Raw genomic sequence first — 25230 nt, forward strand, 5'->3', positions numbered from 1 at the left:
TTGATTGCTTTGACGTCCTCGTTTCTGAGCATCGATGATATGTAGGCCAGGGCATCCGCGTTCCTGAGTTCCTTCCTTGACATGTGTCGGAATTTGATGTTTGGGATTTGTGATGCCAGTGTTTGCACCAATTCCATGTATGCTGACAATGTTCTGTCATAAACATTATATTGCAACCCTATTTGTCGAATGACCAGCTGTGACTCGCTTGTCAGACGCACGTCAGTTATGCCCATTTATATTATCAACTGAAGGGTATGCACCACTGCTTCATATTCAACTATGTTGTTGGTATTCCCCTTGAATTCTAACCTGAAAGCATGTATGATCCTATCTCCTGTTGGGTGGTGATTACGATGCCTATCCCTACCCATCTACGAAGACTTCCCATTGCCTAGGATTTTTTGGTTCCAAGATGTCTATAGGGTCTTTACCTTCGTCCATTTCTGGTAGTCCTGCTGCCTTTCGTACTTCGATGATGACTTCTCCGCAGTTATCCAATGGTAAGTCTGCTAGGAAATCTGATAATACTTGTGACTTCTGAGAGTGCTGTAGCTCATGGATGATATTGAATTGATCTAGGTGAGTATTCCATTTTGCAATTCTGCCTACTTTCCCTGCGTTTTTAAGGACTGCTTCTAGCGGATCTTTGCATGGGACGCGGACGTAGTGAGTCAAAAAGTAAGTTCTGAGTTTCAGGGTTGCCCATAATAATGCCAAGATGAGCTGCTCGATCTTCGTGTAGTTCCTTTCTGCTGCGTTCAGAGTCTTGCTGATGTAATAGATGGGCTGCTCTATCTTCGTATTGGTTTTAACCAATACTGCGCTGACTGCATCTTCTGTTGCTGATATGTATAGCGTCAACACTTCATCAGGGTCTGGTTTTTGTAATATAGGGATCTCATCCAGGTATTCTTTGATATTTCGAAAAGCTTCCTCGCACTCTGCCGTCCATTCGAATTTTCTTCCTTTTTTGAGAATGTTAAAAAAGTGCTTACATCTGTCCGAGGTCCTAGATATGAACCTCCCCAGCGCAGCCAGCGAAACATTGAGTTTCTGAACCTCTTTTAAATTCTTTGGGGATGACATTCTTACGATGGCTTCAATTTTAGCGGGATCGACTTCAATGCCCCTCTTCGTCACCAAATATCCGAGGAACTTTCCGGAAGTGACACCAAAAGTGCACTTCTCTGGGTTTACCTTCATGTTGTGCACTCTCATTGCTTGGAAAATATCTTTTAGGTCTTGGTGATGATCTTTGCGCAGCTTGCTTTTAACGAGCATATCATCCACATATACTTCCAGCGTACTTCCAATCCATGGTTTGAAAATTGCATCCACCATTCTTTGGTAGGTTTCCCCTGCGTTTCGCAGTCCAAAGGGCATTCTTACATAGCAATAGAGGCCGTATGGTGTATAGAATGTTGTATGTTGCTGATCTTCTTCTGCTAAGAATAATTGATTGTATCCAGAGTATTCATCCATGGATGACATTTCTTCGTATCCTTCAACTTCCTCGACAAGTTGGTCAATGCTTGGCAGTGGATAGCTATCTTTAGGGCAAGCCTTATTGAGGTTGGTGAAGTCGATGCATATCCTTACTCCGCCATTTTTCTTCGGTACGATGACCATGTTAGAGATCCATGTTGGGTACTTAACTTCTTTGATAAATCCTGCGTCCAGTAGTTTGCGGAGTTCCACTTCAACTGCTCGATAGTATTCTGGAGCTACTTTGCGCACCTTCTGCCTAAAAGGGGGGGTGGGGGGTGGGTACCTGGTTTTATTCGAAGTTCTTGATGAACTAACTTTGGGTCAATTCCTGGCATGTCCCCCAATTTCCAAGCAAGGATGTACGCGTATTCCTTTAGAAGTTTGATTAACGCAGATTGTCTTTATTCATCCATCAACGTGCCTATTTTGATAATCTACGGGCTTCCCTCAGTACCTATGTTGACTCCTTTAGCTGTTTCGACAGGTGTAAACGTGGGTTTTGGTTCCCCCAAGAGAGGAACATTCTTTGATTGCTATTTGGTGGGCTCTCCGTCTTCTGTTGTCGCGGAGGTGCTTGCTTCTGCGCTGCCAGTGGTGCTTACGTTCAGAAGGATTTTTCCGGAGATTTCTTCCAGATATGTATCTATGGTTATCTCCTTATTTTTGGTCTTCGGAACTGGTGCTTTTCTTCCCGCTCATTATTGATCTGATTCTGTAAGTTCTGACATTCCCGCGCAGTTACTTGGTCTCCTTTAATTTCCATGACTCCCTGGGGTGTTGGGAATATGAGATATTGATGGTAGGTCGCCGCTACTCCCTTGAGCTTGTGAACTCATCTTCTTCCGATGATGGCGTTGTAAGGTGAAGGTGCATCTACGATGCTGAATCGAGTGTCCACTTTCATGGGCCCTGCGTCTACTTGTAATACAATGTCCCTTAGGGGTTTTGTAGCTGCGCCGTTGAATCCGTAGATGGTGTAGTAAGATGACAACAGTTGCTCGTCGTTGAGTTCCATACATTTGAATGTGTCATAGAACAGGACGTTGACTGAGCTTCCTCCATCGATGAGAATTTTCTTGACATTGCACCCTGCTATTGGGAGTGTGAGGACTAGAGGATCATTATGGTCTTCCATGGATTCTTCCACATCGTCTGCATCAAAAGTCATGGGCGCGTCCATCCATTGTTCGTGCTCGTTTACCTCTTTCCCATCGATCTTATGAAGCTCACAATAATCTTCGAATTGTTTTCTCAATATCTTCCCAATCTGGGCGGTTAGGTATGGTCCTTGAATCTCTGAACATGAAATCGTGTTGAGGATGTGGTTGCATTCTGGTAATTGAACCTGCTTGCCTCTCTTGGTTCTATCTTCATTATCAATCTTCTGTATATATTTCTTCAGGTCTCCTGTGTCGATTAGTTTTTGAATCATTGTCTTGAGATTTTTACACTTTTCTGTTTGATGACCGTTGAAACAGTGGTATTCACAGTATTCCTTGGATTTTTCTGATCTAGGAGGATGCTTTCCCTTGGACCATGGCCAATCGAAGTTCTCCTTCCCTTTGATCTCCCTCAGGATGCGCGAATAACTGGTATTCAGCTTGGTATAGACCTGATCTTCAAATTTTCGATCATCTCTTCGTCTATCATCCCTTCGTTCTTTCCTTTCTGCGTTGGGACGCTCTTCTGTGATTCCTCTGTTGGACCCGCTGGCTTGATCCACGGAATTTGTGCGTGTGGGACGTTGAGTATGAGCTCTGGGATTTTCACGCTGAATTTCTTCTAACCTTGCATGCTTTTCTATGATTATCCGGAGATCTCATTCGGTGGTAGGGATGGTCCCGTGGATCTCAACAAACAAAGGACTCATCCTGTCCATCCCCCATTTGTAACAGTTGATACTAACCACGGGATCTACGTTTCCAATAGCTTGGAAAATCTTGTGCCATCTATTAGTATATTCTCTGATGGTCTCTATGTATTTCATCTCCAGCGAGAATAGTTTGTCCATGCCGGTATTGACAACCTTGTTGTACATGTATGTTGTTAGAAATTTTTCTGTGAGTTGGTCGTAGGAGTCGATGGAGTTTGATGGCAAGTTATCAAACCATGACAACGCGGACCCTTTTAAACTTGATGGGAAGTATCTGCACAGTATGGAGTCTTCGTTATCCCAACGGGCCATCATTCGATTATGGTATCGAAGATGAGCCGCAGGATCAGTTGATCCGTCATAGCAATCGAAAGAAGGAACCGAACACTTCTGCGGTATGTAAGCCCTGGCCAAGTGTGGCGTCAGCGGGGTAGTGTTTTCTTCCTTCATCACTTGCTCTAGTCTTCCGCCTCCCTGCCTAGTCTTTAGCTCCTTGATTTCTGCCATCATCTCAGCACGCAGATTTTCCATTGCGATCTGGTGCTCTTCATGAATGGTAGATTTTGCTCTTAGGAGGGTGGTACCGTCGTAGTAGTCCGAGTTCTCGGGATTGTAATCAGGATCTGATCTTTGGCTGCTCCTTGCTCCTCTTCGGTTCAATGGAAGCGGGTTGTTTGCGATCACCATTCTTCTATCTTGATTAGGTGCTACAGCCTTGGAGTTAGCTTCGTCGCGTTGGTTTTCTACCTCTGCGCTATGAATGATTCTTTCCTTGAGTGTTTGGTTCTCTTGTGCTAATATCGTCACAGCATTTGCGTATGTCTTCTGGTTCTTCCTTAATTCTGTCAGCTCGGCCATCATCTGAGCGGAATGATTTAACCCTTGATTTGGTGTTCCTGCCCGCAATTGCTCATCGGCGGCTATGGTTTGTTCCTCATCCACGATCTGTATTACTGGTTCTGGTGGATCTAAGCGTGCACCTTGGGACCCCGACGGTTGTTGTGAGGGTTTACCTGCTATTAGAAGCGGTTGCTTGGCCGGAAAAGGTATGTTCTGTTCGTTGGTTAAGGGCATCCCATAGAGGGGTTGTTGTATTCCTGACTCTGATACGACTTCCTGATGTTCCTGTAGTTGAGCATTGGTTACTCTGGGAGCTCCAACTTTGGATCCGCCAGCTCTTGAAGCTCCTGCTTTGGCTGCCGTGGCATTTACTGCGTTTGCTGCGATGATGTTGGCATTGATGGGGGTCGTACTTTCTGCATTATCCTTCGCCCTATCCGCTTCCTTAAGCTTTTCACCTCTCTGCTTACTCCTAGTTACCACGGGGGTTGTCCTTGGCATCTCTTTTGACGAAGCTTTTTCCTTCCCGACATCTTTGCTTTTCTCCATATTTTAATATTTTCCTGAAAGAGAGAGAAAAAATCACGAAGACAATGGGCCCCACGTGATATCTATTAACGTTTTGAGTTCTCAAAGGTGTAAAATCTTGAAGATACGAAAGGCGCCCATCTATGTAGATGACCGCAGATCTGTTCGAAGTTTTGATTTTCAAAGACGTGAAAACTTAGAAAATGCATGAAAAATCAGATCTACTTAGATAAACGCGGATCTGTTCATAATTTTGGTTTCTAAAGATGTGAAAATTTAGAAAATACATGAAAAATCAGATCTACTTAGATAAACGCGGATCTGTTCATAATTTTGGTTTTTGAAATCATGAACGGAAAAAACCGTAGTGTTCCATACATCGTTATTTTCAGAAAACGAAGCCTGAAACCAGTCACATGAGAAGATAAATCTTTTACCGGGATGAAAATCCCTGTTTCTAGCGCCAGAGAGATCAATGTCATCTGAGTGTTCACAAATAATGCGCGCAGACTCATGACAATACAGTAAATAAGCTGCGCCTGAGGGGAATGGATTGGTTATGTCGAATCCTTGACTCAGAGTTCTAATACTCTTCCTCGTCTCATCAACTACAATCATTGTTCTTAGCTCATACAATAAGATAAATAGTGGATGAAGTATAAAATGTACGAACATGATATACCATAAGTATCGAATTGAACATATAAAGTATAAATGCATGAACATAGACGAAACGATTAACTTATATGATTCTCTGTCTGCGGGTTTGGGTTTTTCATTATATGTATGAAGGTTACAGAAATAGTCGAATGACTTTGAGATCAACATAATCCTGCGTAGCAGGAGGAACTTCACTTACACTTTCTCTATCTCTCTGTCTCTCTCCTATTCTCTTCTCAATGTTTTTCGCCCCCTCTTCACTTGGGAGAGAGGGGTATTTATAGGGTGGTTATGTGGGGTCCACTTCTGAAGCCCGTTATAACCTTATCCTCTTGTGTCTTGTGCCGCTTACGCAGAGGTCTTCGTGTTCTCGGTTCTCTCTGCGTGTTCCGTTTGAATATGCAGTGCTATCTGCGCTTCCTCCACAGGCTGACTGACACGTATGCTGTTTGAGGGTATTTAATGCGGGTAGTTGAGATGTCTGTCCGCGGTAGACAGCTGTCCTCTGCCCCTGTCTTGTCTGTTTCAGTCTGACTATCCCCAGCCGTAGATCTTAGATCTTTCTGGGGATAGGATAAAGTGACTCTTGGGTTATCCTCCAGTGCTTCGTAGTGTCCTAGTGTTTCTATCTCCTCGATCCTCTACCGTTGGATCTGATGGATGGCGACGCTATCTTGACGAGGCGCGCCTCTTGGCTGTCCACGTGTGATATCATATCTTGATGCTCTCAGCCGCATGTCCTCCACGTGTGTCTTTGTGGACACGTGGCGGAAGATGAAATGTGTACCTAAGAAGTTCTCCGCCTATATAACTTGGACGGAGGAGCAAGTATACAAAGAGTTTCTACAAAATTAATTCCAACCAAACCCTAGAACGGACCTTTGAAAACTACCACTATCCTCGAAGTCCAAGATCAAAACCTAAACCTTATACCCGTACGAGTTCTATTATCAACATTCTCTTCTTCAGCATGCACACGAAGATGAGGAGGATTTCAGCAGCAGGTAATGGTGAAAACTACCAGTATCCCAAGATCAAAATCTAAACATATCCCAACTTATGATATGCTTTTATTTGATAAAGCAGCCAAAATCAGTACTAATGTCGTAAGTTTTTTAGTCCAAGAGAATGAACAACCTCCGATAGGACGAGGGTTAAATATCCAACAATCTTGTAATGGTCTTTTTTTGTGCGGACTTCCTTCTGGTTGTCAAACCGGAATTCGTTATGTTTACAATCCTTCCACAAGACGTTACAGAACGATTCCTCCACCACCTCCATTCAATAATGAAAACATTAAGTCGACTTCTTGGAAATTCTACTTAGCTTTCAGTCCACACAAATCACTCTACTATGAAATTGTATTTCTTTGGAGATTTTATTATGATTATGATCATCAACAGATAGGCAGTCTATTCTTCGAAAACAGGTTCATGGAGACTCTGTGGATGTGTTAAGCTTGATTTTAAATTCCTTGGCCGCCACTGTGTTTCCTGGAATGGCTGTTTGAATTGGATTGACGGCCCTACTTTATATTACTTCAATGTTGATCAACAAGTACTAAAAACGTCACAGTTTAGCGGTGAATTAATGCAAAAGTACTTCGATAGGCCGTACTATTTTAAAGAGTGCGTGGGTCATATGTATCTCATTTTAGAGGACAAGGGTGGAGGTATTGCATAGCCGTCTTTGAGATGGAAATTGATTACAGTGGGTGGACACCAATATGTCGTGTGGACCTAGGCGGATTAGCAAAACAGTATGGAAATGGTTACCGCATACTAAAGGTAGCTCATATGCAAGGAGATGGTGATGAAGATGAGTTGAGGCGTTGATACTTTTACCTGGCAAGATTGTATCGTATGCTCTCAAGATAAAAAGTTTCGAAGAAATTTGCGATTATCAGATGAGTCAGTTTGATAAATATGCAGCAGCAGCTGCTTATATTGGATCACTTGCTAATGTTTAATATGTCTTTTTATTTTATTTTTGGGTTTAAGTAGTAATCCGTGTTAAAGTGTGTGTTCATGATTTTCGAGTAAAATCATCCAATATTTATGATTTTCATGCACCAACCTTCTTAGCTATAATCAGTATTAAAGTGTGTGTGTGCGTCTTTTTTGCTCCTGAATTCGATCGTTGGACCTTGTTTATATTTATGGTTCAAGGAAATACCAGAAGGTCCAAAAAAATCTTAACCAGTTCTTATAAATGACAACTGTATGAATTCTCTTTTTTTGATACAAATGCTTGAATTATTAGCCTGAAATGGTAGCTAACTCTGCAAATTCCTCCTATCAAAGGTGCAAAAAAAAACGTGTGGAACTCGTGATGTAGGTACATATAGCCATGACTGGTCTAACTAAGGATGGAGGAGCTTGGCATATAAAAGCTCATTCCAGGTATCTTGTAATCCAGGCAAACACCAATGTGTACAGTCGGCGTAACTTACAGGGTTTGCTAATTGCTCCGGTGTTAATGGACTCCATTGCTTCTTGTAAATTGATGTATGTGCATCTTTTCTATACTCTGACAATTGGGTGATGTTTAGAAGTGTAATGGGTACCTTAGTTTTACTAAATACATCTCCGATTACTCTCATTATGCTCTTACGCGATCCATTTCCCCAGTACGATGGATCTTCAATTGGAGTCGTCTGGTTGAAACAGCTTCCATCTTTGTCACCTCCCCAATCAATACTCCTGCAATATAAGGCATGTAAGTTTGTTTTATGGTAGGTGTCAAGTACTAAACATTCAATATGTGGATTCTACAGATTATCTTATCGTCTAAATTTCATCCATTTCAGAAACAAAGTTAACCTGCAATGACAATTCTACTTGACTATACCTGCCATGAGTAGGTGACATGCTTGTAAAGAATATCTTTGTTTTCTTAAGATCCGTATTCTTCTCAGCCCATTTCAACATACTCTTCATTGCCATTCGATACACATCTTCCGTTTCCATCTCAACTACTTCTTTCTTCTCATCATTGAAAGACCCACGCGTACTGAGAAAAAGGACCATGCCATTGTCAACAAAATTTATACGTACATAGCATAGCATCAGAAAACAATTTAGAGCGTTCATCAAAAGGTTTTCGGGTACAATTGCTTACAGTATTTTAAACTTTGAGCCTGCTATCCACCATAGATATGTATTGAACACCAAAATATCCGACCCTTTCCAATATTTACCATGTTTATTAATCGATCCTTTGCGCACGATTCTATCTGTCACCCTATGGATGACTGCATTATCCGAGTTCGATTCAAGAAGAAATGGTGCCCAGTAGAATTCAATTGTTGCATTGTATTCCTACACAATTAATGAACCTTAGCATCAATTTCAACAATTGCAAGTATTACTACTACATTTGAAGTCAGTGTCTTAATAAATTGAGATTTTGGTTACCTCGGCTCTAAAGACGGTGAGGGAGTCGACGGTTGTCATGGATTTGGCATGGTCAGGGATCAATCTGTGAATGAGACATACGAAAGAAACGTACTGACCCCGATTCAGAGAGTCTCCGACAAACATCATCTTCTTTCCTCTAAGCTTCTCCAACATTAGACTTGCATTGAAACTGAATATACAACCATAAATCTAATTACTTTACAAAAAACAACTAGCTAATTCCTATAATGAAATTCATTAATCAAGAAATTGCTTGGAATGCCTATAGAGATTGGGATTATAGCTAACCTTGGAAGGGAACAACCATGGGGTTGCCATCTCCAAAACTGGTAATCTTTTTCAGGCCTGCCATGTTCTTGACAAGTTAGTTGTGGTTGTATGTATGGACATTCCGATTCTTCATAAAGAGGTCGATTCGATTCATCCCATAACCATTTCCCACTAAATATATCGCACTCTCCTACATCTACTGCTATATGATCATCATTGTCATCACCATCCTTAATCTCCGTACTAGTCAACAGCACCTTGGTTTCGATCGCCGGCACTCCGCTTTCGAGTCTGTTAGTGTCGTCTTCTTCCTTTTCTACCCAAAAAACAAACACCCATTCAGTCAAACCATAACAAGAAAAGGAAAAAAGAACTACATTAATCAGACTATTTCAGACTCTCTGAATTAGTCCCTGACAAGACTTATTCATACTATTCAGGCGATGCAAGATACTATTCCAACAACAAGAAGAATCCAATTATATCTGCAAGGAAAAAGTTAAAACTCACCTGTTTGAATTACAGATGGTGGTGGTGAATTTTCTGATTGTTGTTGATGATATTCAGGCTGAGGCTGATGATCATGAATATGTCGAAAATTGGATGTAACAGTTGCATCGTGTTGTAGTGTAAAGATGGAGCGAAAATCTTGACCGTAAATGAAGACAACAGCAAAGAATATAAATCCTAATAACCCAAAAGATAGATATGGTGAAAGACCTCTAGTTTTACTAAAGCTTCCATTCCCATTAACACTTTTTCTAATTAACAAAGAAGAAGAAGAGTAGATGGGCGGTTTCATTTTGTCTCCCCTCACTCTCTCTGTATCTGATATTCCTCGTTATATGAGAAGGTGTGGACTTTTGTCATGCGTAGAAGTGCAGTATTATTATTTTTTTAGTTGAGGAATATGGACAGCTCCATCATTTTGTGTGCATCTAACAAGAGGAGGTTTTTTTTTTGCCAGTTTGATGGTCCTGGCGTTAATATACGTGAAAAAAGTTGCAGAACCTCAAGGTGTTGTGTCTCTATTTGTCACCACCTAACAGCTAATTGCAAAGTTTGTCCTGACCGGCCGGTAAGTCATGCGAATATGACTGAGGAACAGTGTTCAGTACGTGTATTGGTGATCAGTTTGTAGGTTTTGCTTTTTGTTGTTGAAAGTGTATGTTTAAATTTTAATGTTTAGAAGGTAGATTTAGAATATTTAATATGCAAATATTTTGACATCGTTAGGTTTATGATGCGAACATTAAGAATTTAAGATTCCAATGAATTATTAAGTAGGTTTGGACTTTGAAATGCATTTTTTAAGTTGGTTCAATGAATTACTATTAAGTAGGTTTGAAATGCTTTTTATAATGGAAGAAAACAGAACACACTTTTTAGAGTAAAACAAGCTCATAGCCTGCAGGTAAAAATTGGTTGAGTGGAGTTGATTAGGTAAGATGGGTACTGCCGGCAATGCAGAACACGCCGGATAGATTAAACGCGGTCGTTGGACATTGATATTCACCGTCCAACTGATTAAAGAATTTAATGTAAAAGGGGTCAATGATGGTGGGGTATGACACTGGAAAACTACTTAATATGACCGACTTAGATTAGAAGCTAAGTAACAGAGGTACAAACATAGTAATGAAAAGTAAAGGCAAAGAAAGCTAAAACCATCAGTCTTCTGATTGAGTTAGGTTGGGTGAAAAAGATGAGACATTAGGTTACATTTCATTTTCAATTGGTTCCAAAAAGTAGCTTTTTATTTTGCATTTTAATCTACAAAGATGGTGCAGCTATAACTTAAAGCAATTATTAAACAACCATCATTGATTACACATAATTCATAGCTAAATTTAGAGCCTGATTTATTATGAAGAATGTGAGTGAATACTAATAGTACAACAGATTATACAGTTTAAATACGGGTCAACCAAGAGGAATAAGTAATGGTGGTGGTACAAGTGAAGATGGTGGGGGTCATGGAGAAAGGGATGATTGTTCGTTTTCAGAGACGAAAAGCCCCTCTGCTGAAAAAGGCTACAAATTAAATAGAACTCGTTCGAGAAAGAAAATGAGCAAATGAGCAGTCCAATTATACAGACCCTTACTTTCGGATGATTTACAGTTCGTCACCTCAACTCAGGGTCAAAGGCCCTTCAGAGTTGGGGAGTTGAAAACTGAAACCAGCATCGAGAGTTATTCCTCCAGCTGAAGAGGATTAGCAACGAATGCTTCTTGATCAGATCAAGAAGAGAGAGATTAAATATGATCTTCACATACCTGGAACACCTTCCATCATCTACGATAAAACAAGAAGAAAAAAAGTCAGAATGGTTTCAATCTGGATGAATTTTCATACTCAAACAGGTTGCTCACCTTAAATATGTCGCCAAATAACCCCCCTTGCAGAGGATTTCTACGGCGCACCCCAAAGAACTTTTCCGCTATCTCATCTAGCAACTAAACCACATAAAGCTTTCAGTTAGAATTTCACACCACGAAGCAATGAAGAAAACACTGCAGAATAACATTACAAACAGATTCTTGAGATACGAGACCAAGAAGAAAACTCACCTCCTCAAACGTAGGCTCCCTGTCGATACTCGACTTAAAATTTTGCCTCAACATTCTAAATAGTGGCAAAGCATCTCTTTCCAAACTGCCAAAAACACACAAAAAAAAATATTACCAGATCAGAATCACTACCCGTTCAGAAGTTCAGCTTAATATGATAGTTGACCAAGTATCACATGCTTTGAGCAAATTACAACTAGGTTACCAATTTGGTTTGATGATATGACTGCCCATACTGCGTGGCATATCCAATTTACACTACTTGAATTTAGTGTGTTATCAGAAGACGAGATTCATACAATACGGTATTACTAAGTCAGAGCAGAAACCAAACGTTGTGACAGCCAGTTTAATGACAAGCAAATAACAAGTTTAACCAGTCTGATGCCTATATGCATTTATATACTGTAGGATATAGCAACTAACATGCTTCGTTTACAAAGGGCTAATAATAGCAAGTTAACCAATAAACAAGAAAGAAGTGACACATACGTTTGTAAAAGATAAATTATGAACTTGACCAATTCTGAGTCTGGGAACTCAAGTTCATCCACCTTCGCTTTCTTTTTTATCTCATCTATGAGCTTGTTAGCATCTCTGAGATTCTTCTGAGACAGATACCTAACAAAGAGAAAATATCTTAAGATTTTTCCTTCTGACACTGACTATGAGAAAATATTTTAAGATTTTAAGGTTTGAAAAAAGAAAAGTGAACTGTAAAATAGTATAGTAAAAGATGTAAGATCGAATCCTTAAGCACCCTTACGTTAGAACTGCTCGTGCAATAGCCACATCATCTTCACCTGGGTAGCACTGCAAAGCGATGAGAATTAAAGATTAATACATCAATTATAAGATTCACTCTCAGTATATATTTTTTTAAAGTTTCTAAATTTATCAAAGAAGCAGAAGTAAATTAAAGATAATAGGAAGATGCTTGTGAAGGAAAGAGTGTAGTTGACGTAGACTGTGAAACATGATACAGAATTGTAAATTCACATTTAGGAAAGTAATACGTTGATAAGTCAAGTATTTGCATCTAAAATTTGCTGTTTTAAAACATTGAAAGGGGCTAACCTTGCTCATGAAGTTAACAATGGCAAAAGCAAACTTCTCAGGCTGGTTTCCTCGAACAAAATGAAACGTCACTCTTGTCATGTCCTTCGTAGCAGTAGCAACAAGATATTAGTAATGCTGTTTTTACATGTGCCCTGAATAAGAGTTCTTTCAATGTGCTTTTATTCTTCAAATTCTAAACAATATAATAGAGCATATGATGCTTTATCTACAATGAAGTTACAAATTTTATTCATCATGAGGTGGCAATGACACAACAACTTGTGGCAGAGCTTAAGTTTCCCTTATCAACTTACCGGTTCAGGAGACTCGGAACTTATGTATTCAGCTATCATGCAATGTAATTCAGGAGATCCATGCTTGAAACTTCCGAATTCGGCAGACCACCTATGACAAGACACAGAAACAATTAGAAGTAAATTCTGATGTTATCGAAAATCAAAATCATGTCACAATAGGTCTTCAGACGGGTATCATCTCTGAGCACTGTAATAAAAGGTCTGACATAAGGGAAAAGATGAAATAGTAATAGTCATCACCTGATTGCAGCTTTCATGAATGATGAACAAGCATCAACACGTATTTTTGCTGCCCCTAAGGCCTCAGAAAGCTTTTGCATGTCCTCATCATCATCTCCCCATTGTTGTGGCAAAGGAATCCGGGGAAACACCTCATGTATCTTCTTAATACGGCCTAATAAAGATTCACATGCATCATAAGGTAAGAGAATATATTAAGCAACAGTTAATGTTATGCCAAAGCATGAACTTATATGAGAGATTCCACCTTAAGAACGACATATCCGTTAAAAATTTATGTTTCCTGCTCCTAGTCTTGCATAAATGCTCTCGAAGTAAAAGGTAAGTGTCCAGCTCAACCAAAAACTCTTAACGTCACTCATATGAGAAGCTCAAAGCTGGTTGCACCATGAGCTTAAAACTATTCACAGACCATGACAGTCGACTACTAGTCCTACAAGCCAATTGATGTTGACAATAAGAAAAACAAAAGAGAAAAAGTCAAAAAACCTTACCTAGAGTTTCTTCATTGTAAGGAAATTTCCCTTTAACAAGTGTCTCCACAAGCATCAATGAAAGTTCACCTCCACAAGTAGTCTGTCAACATCCAACCCAATACCCAATTCAATATAACCGTACAACTCAAGAATCGTCATTAAAGAACATAACTTGAATAAGCATAATAGCTCTAATTTCACAGCCCAACAAATACAACTGTAACAACATCGCCCACACTAATCTAACTTCCTGTCGAATTACATAACAGCTCTCGAATCACAGCCTAGAAAGTACAACTGTAGCAACATCGCCACACTAATCTAACTTCCTATCTAATTACATAACACACAGCCCAGAAAGTATGAGAACATTGGGCAGACTAACCAACTTCCGAAAATTGAATTATCACAATGATTCTAAATTCACAGCCCAATAAGTACAATAGCAATTACATTACACACTAATGCAACTTCCGGAAACACCCAAAAACTAAATAAACTCCAAATCAAGAACGAAAGTTGCCAGTTTTGATTGCGCTCATAATCTTAGTTTTCATTGCCCAATAAAGAAAATTCTAAAAAGGGGGTAATAGTACCTGTCCATGCTTCAATTGAACAACAGCACCAGATTGAAGTATATCTAGAGCTTCATCAAATCTCTCAGCTGCTATATACCTATATATATATAACACATGACAATCAAAATCAAAACTTCACCTCATCCACAAATTACTTAATCAAATAATCAAAATTGAATAACTTGGGGATTGCAATTACCTTGCACTAGTAGATTTATACATCTGCTGAGCACCATAATGATTCCCATCATCACTCACAATTTTCTCTAATTTCTCAATTGTCTGTTAAAAAAATTCCAAATCAAACAATTAGGGTTTAGATTGAAAAATCCACAGTTGGATATAAAAGTAATTATCAAAGTTGTGTTTTTTTTTTACCTCTTGTGGAGGAGGTAAAGGTCCTTTTCTGAGTCTGGTTCTGGCAGCCATTGATGATTTCTTTCTCTGATGATCTCCGTGAGGGAAGATGAAGAAGATCTGATGGAGAGATTTTTGAATGGAGTGATTGCTATAAACGGAGAAAACGACAGACTGTAGTTAAAACTAGATTCAGTTTAGAACAGGAGAGTGGGACCTACGTTGGTAAAAGGTTAATCAATCTGACGGATGTTTGATCACAATCTGATATTTTTACGGCTATAATAAGTTTTGATTATTGCACGCTGATTTAGAATTTCGTGGGGTCCGAAGGTGCTAGTCACGTTTGTGTTTGGATACTTCCACCCAAATCTGAGGCAGTAACGCAGTGACGGAGCTAGAACTTTATATCAGGCCTGTACCGGAAAATCAAATAATAATGCAGTTTCTCTGGGATGCTAGGCCTTCTTATATAGGCATCAATATTTCCTAATAGTAATGGGAGGAGGAAAAAAAATCAAAGTAAGATAAAAAAAAACTGCAAAATCACAAATAAATTAGAACTAGGAAAAGAAGAGCTTTTCTTTTTTTCTTTTTAGGAAAAGAGGCAAAGCCTCATATATTCATCAAATAAGTGTTACAGCGAGTCAACTCGGTTACAGGATTGATCAAGTCATCAAACGATCAATAACAAAACCTAGATTCAGCAAGCAGACAACACAGTTACACCATTTTACAATATCAATTGATAAAAAATAAGCTAGATGTTAGATGACATTTTCTTTTAGGTACATAACATTTCGAGTCCTTTGGGAAACATCCGACTAAGAATGTTGGGTGGAAATATCTATCCAAATTTTCAATGCCTAAACTTTGTTTTTCATTAAGACGAGATTCTATTATTGTTTACAAAGCTTTTTCTTTTCTTTTCTCTCCGACTCTCCCTTAATTTTGATCATATATCCTCCATATTGACAAGAGTCAAGAAGAGAAAGAGGAAATAGAGATGGATCAAATAATGGGCAAGGTTGGAAGCTTATGGTTTAGCAACAAAGCAAGCAAAGAGCTTGGCTCCGTTGGTAATGAAATTACTGTAAGTTCTTCACATCTCTTATATGCAATTTCATTTATTTCCCATACGTTTAGGCTAATAGATATCCATTACCCACCAATGAATCAACAAAATTTGTATCTTCAAGGAGAATTGTTCAACAATTTTATTGTTTAACGTCATCCAAGGATTTTTGGATTTCTTTTGTATGGTTGACTCAATGAAAATGAAAAATCATGGTGCATTCGAGGATGAACATCGATACGGTTTCAACAAACCATGATTTGCATTGTTGATCTTGTTAAATTTTCATGAATTAATGCATAATTTTTTTGGTTTGCAATAGTCAATGCAAAACAGCATAGAAGGAGGAGCTAAATGGTTGGTTAATAAAGTTAAAGGTACCAACATTTGTTTTCTTGTAATGTATATGCCAGTTCCGGTATCTTCATTTTTGTGGACCAAAATCCTGCATCATTATGCAATTCCATGTAATTTTAACTTTGTCTTTACAGGTAAAATGCAAAAGCCATTGGTAGAATTGTTAAAAGAATACGACATGGCAATTGGTATTTTTCCAAAAGATGCAACCAACTATGAATTCGACGAAGATACACATAAGTTAACAGTGCACATACCATCTGTTTGTGAAGTCGGATATAAAGACTCATCGGTCCTGCGGTTCAACACTACGGTGACTGGACATCTAGAGAAGGGAAGCTTAAGCAATGTGGAAGGAATCAAAACAAAGGTGATGATTTGGGTGAAAGTTTCAAACATATGCACGGAAGGTGCGTCGAAGATTCATTTCACGGCTGGATTGAAGAGAACGAGAAGCAGAGAGGCTTATGAGGTGATCAGAGATGGAGTGGGTACCGATAAGTTTTAACATTGCCGGAGGGGGGACTGCTTTCCATAGTTTTTTTCTGGCAATTTCACCTCTTGTTTTTTGTGATTGTTGATCCAAAAGTTTGCTGTAGAAAAACTCGTGTGTATTTGAATCTAACAATGGTTATTTTCTTATTTTCATTCATCTTCCTCAAATTCCAATACATCATTTTCTATCATTTGGAAAGAAGCATATTCAATCCCACTGGTACTGACATCATTCCACTAGTGATTAAAAATCTAAAACTTCTGAGTTATTGCTATTAGCAGTTCAGTTACAAAACACAATAAGAAACTGATATTGCAAAACAAAGAAGAAACTTAGACATAACAGAAGTTGTTGACAATCAGATCTAGATCTAAATAGTAGCAGAATGGGTTCGTCTTGTATTGAAACAATCTAGTCTTTATTAGTCTTGCCATTACTGGAAAGTAAGGTTTGAATTTTGAAGCATGGAAAAAACAACCATTACTAGACATGAGATCCATTACACTTGAATTGGACAGACGAAGTTCCTGTGGTTAAATCATTCGTATATGCCTGTCATTCTGCCGATCTGCTAAATGAAAAGAAGGAACAACAATATGGTGATCCAGGAATCCCTGCAAAAGGAAGCACAAACAACATCCATTGCTTTCAAGCAAAAATCACAAAAGAACTATGACGAAAGCTTAGTTTGACTCAAATCATTTAGAAAAAGCACATAAATGAACATTTCCAAGGCCGATTTAAGTAAAAATAAGCCTTCAACATAACTTTCTTGATTCCAAAACAGCAAAGGTAATTCTATTAGTGCTTGAGCGACCCAGTGCTTCACGAGTCATGCCGAGAGCCTAGTTTCACTTAAATCATGTACTAAATTAGAACAATGGCGGATATCACAAAGTTCAGCAGCAATGGATCTAAGTGAAATTAGACTCTCCCTATAACTCTCTTGATTTCTAATCAAGGATCTAAATTTCAAATCTTATTCGGAGCAGTTGACAGTAATAAAATTTTGGACAGACGAATGATTAGAGGAAGTTTTGAAGAACCCAAAGCAGATAAGTGTGAAGTGAGGAGCCTCCACCACATTTTATAGAATAGAATAAAGACTACTACTACAAGAGAAGAGGATGTTTCAAAAATTAGGGTTTTGATGAAGTCACTAGCCTTATCTGCGGCACCCAGTGTTCGTGGCTTATACCGAAGAGCGTCAGATACGTGGTATATACTAACCCGATATGTGGGATATACCGATCTGATACGGGATGCATAAACCAAAATGAAGATAGTTGATTGATGATCATGATATTGATTACTGCAAATAAATTGAATTCAAATCCACAGAAACAACTACAATATGATGGGATCGAATCAGTTCTGGGCAGCAGTAGTCGAAGAAGTACTAGTAGAATTGGGTTGTAGTTGTCTTAAGTTTGTGAGGTGATCAATCCAACGATCATCAGGAACTTGATTAATCCAATCAGGTACAAATCCTGCTTGAAATGAAATCCCACGCATAGCATTCATGATTCGATTTGAGTTCTCCGGTGTCAATGGAGCGTTACGTCGATTCTCATCTTCGATGAATGCTCTTGAGATTTCTGAATTCGAAGCTTCTTCTTCTTCTTCTTCATCTTCAATCGTCTCTTCCTCTTCTTCGTGGTTGAGATCGAGAGTGTGAATCCCAATTTCAGGTTCAATATGACCATTAGAGGAGATCATTTGGAATCCATGATCAACATCTTCATCATCATCCGTAGAGATTGGTTGGTAATAGTCAGGACCATCATCATCTAGATTATTGGTATCAGAATCGCTATTATCATCATCATTTTCTGCAATTTTCAAAGAGAAATTATCAGGAAAATAAGAAATTAATTTTGAAGATTAATGTTAAACTGGAATTACCTCCAAGGAATTCGTTTGCAGAGATCGACATTGTTCTCTCTCTCTTTTTGAGATTCAGAATTTGATTAAAAGTGATGTAAACAGATGAAGTGGGGAAAAAAATGGTTATAAAAAACACAAGTGCACCAGCCGGGAATCGAACCCGGGTCTGTACCGTGGCAGGGTACTATTCTACCACTAGACCACTGGTGCTGAATGAGAAAAATGCTTCATAACAGGAACATCTGGTCAGATATCGGTCCTTCACCTGAGCCGCGACCCCTAGCATTTTTATTTGGAAAATTTAATACGATTAAAGTTTTTGTAAAAGTATATTTTGCTTATTTGAATTGTTCTGGCATGTGCAGGTGATTTTGACGCGTTGTTCGAAACAAACCCAACAGATTCCATGGGTTTGGATTCCAAAACTTTACTCATTTCTAGCTTCATCTTCTGTTTCCGAATTCATGTTTAGTTTTTAGTATATAGACAGACTTTCCAACTCTTTTGTAACCTCTTTGTTCAGGTAATCGATTTACTTGGCCACAGTTCCAATATATTTTTTTTTATACAATGTGCATGGGTTATGAGCACAGAAGTAACAAGTAAAAATGACCAAATATTATAAGATCAAACCCCATATTGATATTTTGCATTTGGTGTGCTCCGAGTCTCTGATAGAGAAGGAAGGATCTATAGGTGAGCTTAACTTTTCGCTCTTTCAAATTCAAACTCAAAGTTAGGGTTAATTAAATTTGGGTTAATTTAAATTTCAAACTCAAAGTTAGGGTTCTTAAATATGTATTGGGGATTCGAATCCATGTTTATTTATATAGTTTACAGTGAAATAAGGTATGGGTTATCTTTAATTTTTTGGTTTGGTTACTTAATTTATGTAGGGTTCATGATACAGGATGATCTTATAACTGATAGTATGTTATGTTTTGTGAAATGCAGTTGCAAATTTGTCGTCGCCATAATGATAAGCGAAGCTGTTCTCATCCACTACGATGGAGAATGGGTGCACAAAGAAGGTAATGATAACTACAAAGGTATGACACATCTTGCAGGGGTACCTGATAAGTACACTTTTGAGGATGTGAAGAAGGCAGCAATGAATGTTCTAGGTTTCTTGCACCAACCTTGTTTTGATGTGTATGGCCTCATAGATATCCCGGAAACCGCATTTAAGCAAAGGATTAAGATTGTCACAAAATTGGCTGCCATTTTTTGTTATGTAGAAATTAGTTACTACACGCTTAGCAAAAGGTTTTTTACGGCCAACAAACTCAACACCATCCGCCTTAACACCATTCCTCCCATATATGGTAGTATATTGATTTCTTGATCGGGCAGTTGAGTTAAGTGAAGTTACGTCGGACTGCTGAGATGATCCTGCCATTTTTCGGATGGTTTGAGATATTTATTAACCAAAAGTACCTAATAACAGTGATTTTCTTTACCCTAAGCACAAACGAAGATGAAAATGTTGTCCATTTATACTTATGTTGGCAAACATATATAGAATTTAATGCCAACTAAATATAGTTGGCGCCTCCCATCTTCACCTCTCATCTCATGTTTAACCGAAAACAAAAAAGAATTCATTTTCTTGCTTTTGACTAATTGTAATTAGTCAAAAAGTCTTCTTATCCTATTCTTGGGAATTACCCTCTGCATAGGAGTTTTCATACCAATTAATAGTAATTTTCTTGCCGCTGCTTTCGACTAATTGTAATTAGTCAAAAGTATTCTTGTCCTAATATTCTTGGGAATTACCCTTTGCAAAGGAATCCCTTATTACTGGCATGTTTCCATGTTTACACACATTGACCACATTTCCTTCAAATCCTCTCATCTGTACCTGAAAAGTGAAAACCAATTTCTTTATAAGGGGACAAACCAAGCCTCTCTCACTATTAAAAATTGTGCAGAAAAATGATCCAATAAGGGACAAATTATTGCCTCTCTGACTAAAATAGAGTGCAGAAAAAGATCCAATAAGGGACAAATTGTTGCCTCTTTTGGGAAGTAAATACTTATTCAAAATTCAAAGCAAATGGGTGAGTAGTTTATCAAAACAAAGAAAAAGAAAATTATAAACAAATTCAAAATCAAAGCAAATGAGTGGGGTAAGAAGATGCTTAACCCAGTCTACAATTCCGTATATATATAGAAACCAATAAACCTACCAAAACCAGCTAATGAGGATTCATCAAGTATGTCTTTAACAAATATGGATACTTCTGCCAATGGAGTTTCGGAAAAATGTTTTTCTAAAATTCCTTCAAAAAGAAGCCGTCGAAGCAACCAAGAAACCAACAACCTACCAAAACCAGCGGATGAGGGCTCTTCAAGTATGTCTTTAACAAATCTGGATACTTCTGCCAACGGAGTTATGTCTTGGGAGGAATGGTATGAAGCGATTAAAGAAGGTCGTAGATTAAGAAAGGAAACAACTTAGTTGGGTTTTCCAGTTACGCCGTTGCCACCTCTTGGAGATCTATTACACCATACATACAATGATCTGGTCAAATGTGTTAATTCTATAAGAGCTGAGAATAACACACTTAATAGGAGATTGATTAATCGGAAGAAGTATTCTGCTCTACAGGGGACTAATATGTAACTGGAGTGGTTGTAAAATCAATCATTTTCTCTTGCAGTATTATGGTTAAAAAAAAATATTTAGAGCAATGCTATGTATGAGTGGCAATGTAGTATACCTTTTATCTTCTGTCAAGTTTACTTGGTAGTAACTGAACTTGTTGCCCAACACTGATGGGGTCGTTTAACCCCTAAATGGAGTTCAGGATCACCATGCAAACTATAGACGGAGAGCATAACAACTAACTTTTCTATACTAACACAAAAGCTAGTAACTTTCCTGCACCCTTCACGGCATCGATCAAAGCCTTCTTTTTAGGGATTCTGCCAATGTCAATTTTGATATCTGTCAAGGAGAGACTTTTGAAGTTCATTTGGCTTCTCTCCATATCAGGGGCATCAGCCAAAGCCTGCAAGGTTTTGCAGTAAAAAGGGAGTCACTATACGCGTCTAAGGTTCAGGAGTGTAACCTAACAAAACTGTAAACACATAACATGCTCATTGTAACAAGGCAAATAAAATTCATGACATTTTGACTTTGAGTGCAAGTAGCATCAGAGAGACAAATTGTGTACCAAATAGAAAAATCTGAAAGGGATACATTTACAACGGCTATGAAAATGGACAAAAGTAGTTACCTGCACAAGATAGTAGTCGCATGACTTATTGTCTTATATCATGATGCATATACATAGTAGGAGAGGCAGAAAATATTAAAGACGATACAAATACAGGGCCTTCGACGAGGAAAATAAGAAGATGATTAGAAGTTGATAAAAACCTGAACAACGAACATGGCCTTCGGAGGGATCTTCATGTAATGACCAAGTTTGAAATCTACAAGAAAAGCTAAGGCTTGAGTCATACTGATATAATCATAGGTCTTAAAAATAGAGCTAATGCACAAGCAAATAGAATTCCCAATACGGAAGTTGCTCTCCAATGTTATCATGAACCGCTGCTCGGGTTTGCCTCCATATTTTTGCAATAGCCCCGTACATTATGATTAAGAAACGCATGAATACAAAGTAAACATGTGCATTGAAGAGTGCCAAGCACATGTGAGAAATGAAATGTACGTACTTTCCACGGAAGAGTGCAACATGTGAGAGGGTTACTCTAAGAGTTGCGAAGCTTAACCTGTATGCGAAAGCAAAGAAAATGCTTAAATAAACTGGGATGTAAGCTTAACCAATTTTTTGAGCTGTGACTGAGTCTTTCCTTATCCAGCAAACCAAGGATAGAGATGTAATCGAAGGAAAGAAGTAACCTAGGATTACATAGTATCAAAAAATTGCTACTAAGACAGCCAAAAAGAACTGTAATCTTGTTAGCCCTCCTTTAGGTCTCCTCTCTACTTCATGCAATGCTCTACAAGCGATCAAGCATAAGAAACAAAAAAAAATAAACCCATATAATGTGCAAAACGCCGATTATAACTAAAACCAAATTGAAGATTTAACGGTCACCACATATATGGAGAATCCACAAGATATTTTCTAAATAAACCAGCCCATCCATAAGACAAAAGTTGTAATTAATCATAACTAAAATCAAACCTCTTTAGTTGGCAAATTAAATTCTACATTCCATCTCCTCCTCATTCATTTGAATATTGGTCACAATTTCCTTCTTAGCATCAACTTGGTATTTTTTCTCTGACCTACAAAATCCAAAAACCCAAGAAATCAAATTACAAAAATGAGGAAGAAAAATTGAAATTACAAATTGAATATAGTTTGTTACCAGATACCAAAATCACCAGTAGCAAAGAGTTTAATCCAAATCCCTTTAGTTTGTTGATGAAACTAAAGGGATATTAGGTTTAATTGAGCTTTAAATCAGAAGTTGCAAATGGACAGAAAAATGCCCTAGAAAACATCGAAAATTATACCAACATAAACACGAACTAAAACCCACGGAGAATGTTCAAAAACTAAAGATTAGATACAACGTTATCACCAAGAACAACACAAGATCTCCATAGTCATCAATCTTACAAAAACCCCTTAAAAATCTTGTTTCAGAACTCTAAAACTATTGAGAAAATAAAGATAGAAAAAATACAGGAACCCTATGCAAAAGAAACGATTGTAATAACGGAAATACATGAGAAGAAAGAGCAAGGAAGATCAGCCTTCAACTCAAGAATCACTATCACAGTTGAAGGCTTCAATGAAACATAACACCCAATTGAACAGATCGAACTCCATTGATTATACCTAATTGAACAGATATAGCTCCAACTGATTAGATCGTCTTCTTCTTGTTCAGAAGAATTTGCAGCTTAGGGTTTTAATGGAGGCGGAGCTGGAGAGAAGAACCGGCCGAGAAAAAGAAAGAGAAAAAGGAAAGTGAGGGGAGAAAACATCTTTAGGTTTTTGTATAAAACAAATTGAACGGTACAGATTTAGTTAAGAAATATGATACGGATTAGGGATGTCTTTGGACGGTAGGGGTTTGATTAAAGATTGTCATGCGGATCAAGGCAAATGTGTTTTCTTTGTGTTCTCTTTGTGTTTCTGATTTAAATTTCGACTAGTCACATAAGTCATAAAGTAATTTTAACTAGTCATACAAGTCATGAAGTAGCTTTAGTTCACACTAGTAGACTCAAGAAGCATAAAAATTATGAAGCTCAGTGTTGATCCGAAATTCAAATATGAACCAAGAAGCATAAAAACTTTGCATGATACATCATCAAAATCGATACAAATGAAGATTCAGGAGGGTTCTGACTTCAAACTTAGCATGATCAATCATTGAAATCGATAAATATAAAGCTCAGTGTTGATTCGAAATTCAAATATGGTATAACGACATACAAACTATGAACCACAAAGCTCCGGGAGGGTTCTAACTTCAAACTTAGCATGATACATCATCAAAATCGATAAATATGAAGATCAGTGTTGATTCGAACTTCAAATATGGTATAACATCATACAAACTATGAACCAAGAAGGTTCGGGAGGGTTCTGACTTCAAACTTTTCATGATACATCATCAAAATCGATAAAAATGAAGCTCGGGGTCGATTCGAACTTCAAATGCGGTATATCGGCATACAAACTATGAACCAAGAAGTTTCGGGAGGTTTATGACTTCAAACTTAGCACAATACATCATCAAAATCCATAAATATGAAGCTTAGTGTCGATTCGAAATTCAAATGTGGTATAACGGCATACAAACTATGAACCAAGAAGCTTCGGGAGGGTTCTGACTTCAAACTTAGCATGATACATCATCAAAATCGATAAATATGAAGCTCAGTGTCGATTCGAAATTCAAATGTGGTATAACGGCATACAAACTATGAACCAAGAAGCTTCAGGAGGGTTCTGACTTCAAACTTAGCATGATCAATCATTGAAATCGATAAATATGAAGCTCAGTGTTGATCCAAAATTCAAATATGGTATAACGACATACAAACTATGAACCACAAAGCTCCGGGAGGGTTCTAACTTCAAACTTAGCATGATACATCATCAAAATCGATAAATATGAAGATCAGTGTTGATTCGAACTTCAAATGTGGTATAACATCATACAAACTATGAACCAAGAAGCTTCGGGAGGGCTCTGACTTCAAACTTTGCATGATACATCATCAAAATCGATAAAAATGAAGCTCGGGGTCGATTCAAACTTCAAATGTGGTATATCGGCATACAAACTATGAACCAAGAAGTTTCGGGAGGTTTATGACTTCAAACTTAGCACGATACATCATCAAAATCCATAAATATGAAGCTTAGTGTCGATTCGAAATTCAAATGTGGTATAACGGCATACAAACTATGAACCAAGAAGCTTCGAGAGGGTTCTGACTTCAAACTTAGCATGATACATCATCAAAATCGATAAATATGAAGCTCAGTGTCGATTCGAAATTCAAATGTGGTATAACGACATACAAACTATGAACCAAGAAGCTTCAGGAGGGTTCTGACTTCAAACTTAGCATGATCAATCATTGAAATCGATAAATATGAAGCTCAGTGTTGATTCGAAATTCAAATATGGTATAACAACATACAAACTATGAACCACAAAGCTCCGAGAGGGTGCTAACTTCAAACTTAGCATGATACATCATCAAAATCGATAAATATGAAGATAAGTG

General features: G+C 38.1%; 4 protein-coding genes and 1 non-coding gene across 5 annotated transcripts; 1 reads left to right on the forward strand and 4 right to left on the reverse strand.

The window, feature by feature from the left end:
• Positions 1-7564: 7564 nt before the first annotated feature.
• Positions 7565-10680, reverse strand: LOC113340515 (protein trichome birefringence-like 33). Its single transcript, XM_026585650.1, has 6 exons — positions 9592-10680; positions 9100-9397; positions 8809-8980; positions 8513-8712; positions 8243-8404; positions 7565-8094 (listed from the first exon to the last, which is right to left on the reverse strand). Exons 1-6 carry the CDS (start codon positions 9881-9883, stop codon positions 7755-7757), a joined length of 1464 nt encoding a protein of 487 aa, XP_026441435.1. The 5' UTR covers positions 9884-10680; the 3' UTR covers positions 7565-7754.
• Positions 10681-10918: 238 nt separating this feature from the next.
• Positions 10919-14858, reverse strand: LOC113340516 (Golgi to ER traffic protein 4 homolog). Its single transcript, XM_026585651.1, has 12 exons — positions 14701-14858; positions 14522-14604; positions 14341-14419; positions 13763-13844; positions 13269-13422; positions 13026-13116; positions 12730-12813; positions 12419-12465; positions 12145-12273; positions 11653-11737; positions 11455-11538; positions 10919-11377 (listed from the first exon to the last, which is right to left on the reverse strand). The coding sequence occupies exons 1-12, from the start codon at positions 14749-14751 to the stop codon at positions 11351-11353; spliced, it is 996 nt and encodes a 331-aa protein (XP_026441436.1). The 5' UTR covers positions 14752-14858; the 3' UTR covers positions 10919-11350.
• Positions 14859-15569: 711 nt separating this feature from the next.
• LOC113340670 (uncharacterized protein At5g01610-like) lies at positions 15570-16753 on the forward strand. Its single transcript, XM_026585791.1, has 3 exons — positions 15570-15772; positions 16077-16131; positions 16246-16753. Exons 1-3 carry the CDS (start codon positions 15686-15688, stop codon positions 16617-16619), a joined length of 516 nt encoding a protein of 171 aa, XP_026441576.1. The 5' UTR covers positions 15570-15685; the 3' UTR covers positions 16620-16753.
• A 91-nt stretch (positions 16754-16844) lies between these two features.
• Positions 16845-18620, reverse strand: LOC113340671 (serine/threonine-protein kinase rio2-like). The gene is made up of 2 exons (XM_026585792.1): positions 18513-18620; positions 16845-18439 (listed from the first exon to the last, which is right to left on the reverse strand). The coding sequence occupies exons 1-2, from the start codon at positions 18541-18543 to the stop codon at positions 17976-17978; spliced, it is 495 nt and encodes a 164-aa protein (XP_026441577.1). The 5' UTR covers positions 18544-18620; the 3' UTR covers positions 16845-17975.
• Positions 18621-18633: 13 nt separating this feature from the next.
• Positions 18634-18704, reverse strand: TRNAG-GCC. The gene has a single exon. It is a non-coding gene; the product is annotated as a tRNA-Gly (tRNA).
• Positions 18705-25230: the final 6526 nt, after the last annotated feature.

Source organism: Papaver somniferum, unplaced genomic scaffold (assembly GCF_003573695.1).
Source record: "Papaver somniferum cultivar HN1 unplaced genomic scaffold, ASM357369v1 unplaced-scaffold_22, whole genome shotgun sequence".
In the NCBI taxonomy this organism is placed as follows: Eukaryota; Viridiplantae; Streptophyta; class Magnoliopsida; order Ranunculales; family Papaveraceae; genus Papaver; species Papaver somniferum.

Bases quoted from the DNA above. Each gene is read 5' to 3' on its own strand.
- LOC113340671 (XM_026585792.1), bottom strand. From the start codon at position 18,543: ATGTCGATCTCTGCAAACGAATTCCTTGGAG. The intron at 18,440-18,512 runs GTAATTCCAGTT...TGAAAATTGCAG, and splicing joins TGCAAACGAATTCCTTGGAG to AAAATGATGATGATAATAGC.
- LOC113340515 (XM_026585650.1), bottom strand. From the start codon at position 9,883: ATGAAACCGCCCATCTACTCTTCTTCTTCTTTGTTAATTAGAAAAAGT. The intron at 8,981-9,099 runs GTTAGCTATAAT...TTGTATATTCAG, and splicing joins CATGGTTGTTCCCTTCCAAG to TTTCAATGCAAGTCTAATGT. The intron at 8,095-8,242 runs GTATAGTCAAGT...CTTATATTGCAG, and splicing joins ATGTCACCTACTCATGGCAG to GAGTATTGATTGGGGAGGTG.
- LOC113340516 (XM_026585651.1), bottom strand. From the start codon at position 14,751: ATGGCTGCCAGAACCAGACTCAGAAAAGGACCTTTACCTCCTCCACAA. The intron at 14,605-14,700 runs GTAAAAAAAAAA...TTTTTTTAACAG, and splicing joins CTTTACCTCCTCCACAAGAG to ACAATTGAGAAATTAGAGAA. The intron at 11,738-12,144 runs GTATGTGTCACT...TGTTTTTGGCAG, and splicing joins ATAATTTATCTTTTACAAAC to TTTGGAAAGAGATGCTTTGC.
- LOC113340670 (XM_026585791.1), top strand. From the start codon at position 15,686: ATGGATCAAATAATGGGCAAGGTTGGAAGCTTATGGTTTAGCAACAAA. The intron at 15,773-16,076 runs GTAAGTTCTTCA...GGTTTGCAATAG, and splicing joins CCGTTGGTAATGAAATTACT to TCAATGCAAAACAGCATAGA. The intron at 16,132-16,245 runs GTACCAACATTT...TTGTCTTTACAG, and splicing joins GTTGGTTAATAAAGTTAAAG to GTAAAATGCAAAAGCCATTG.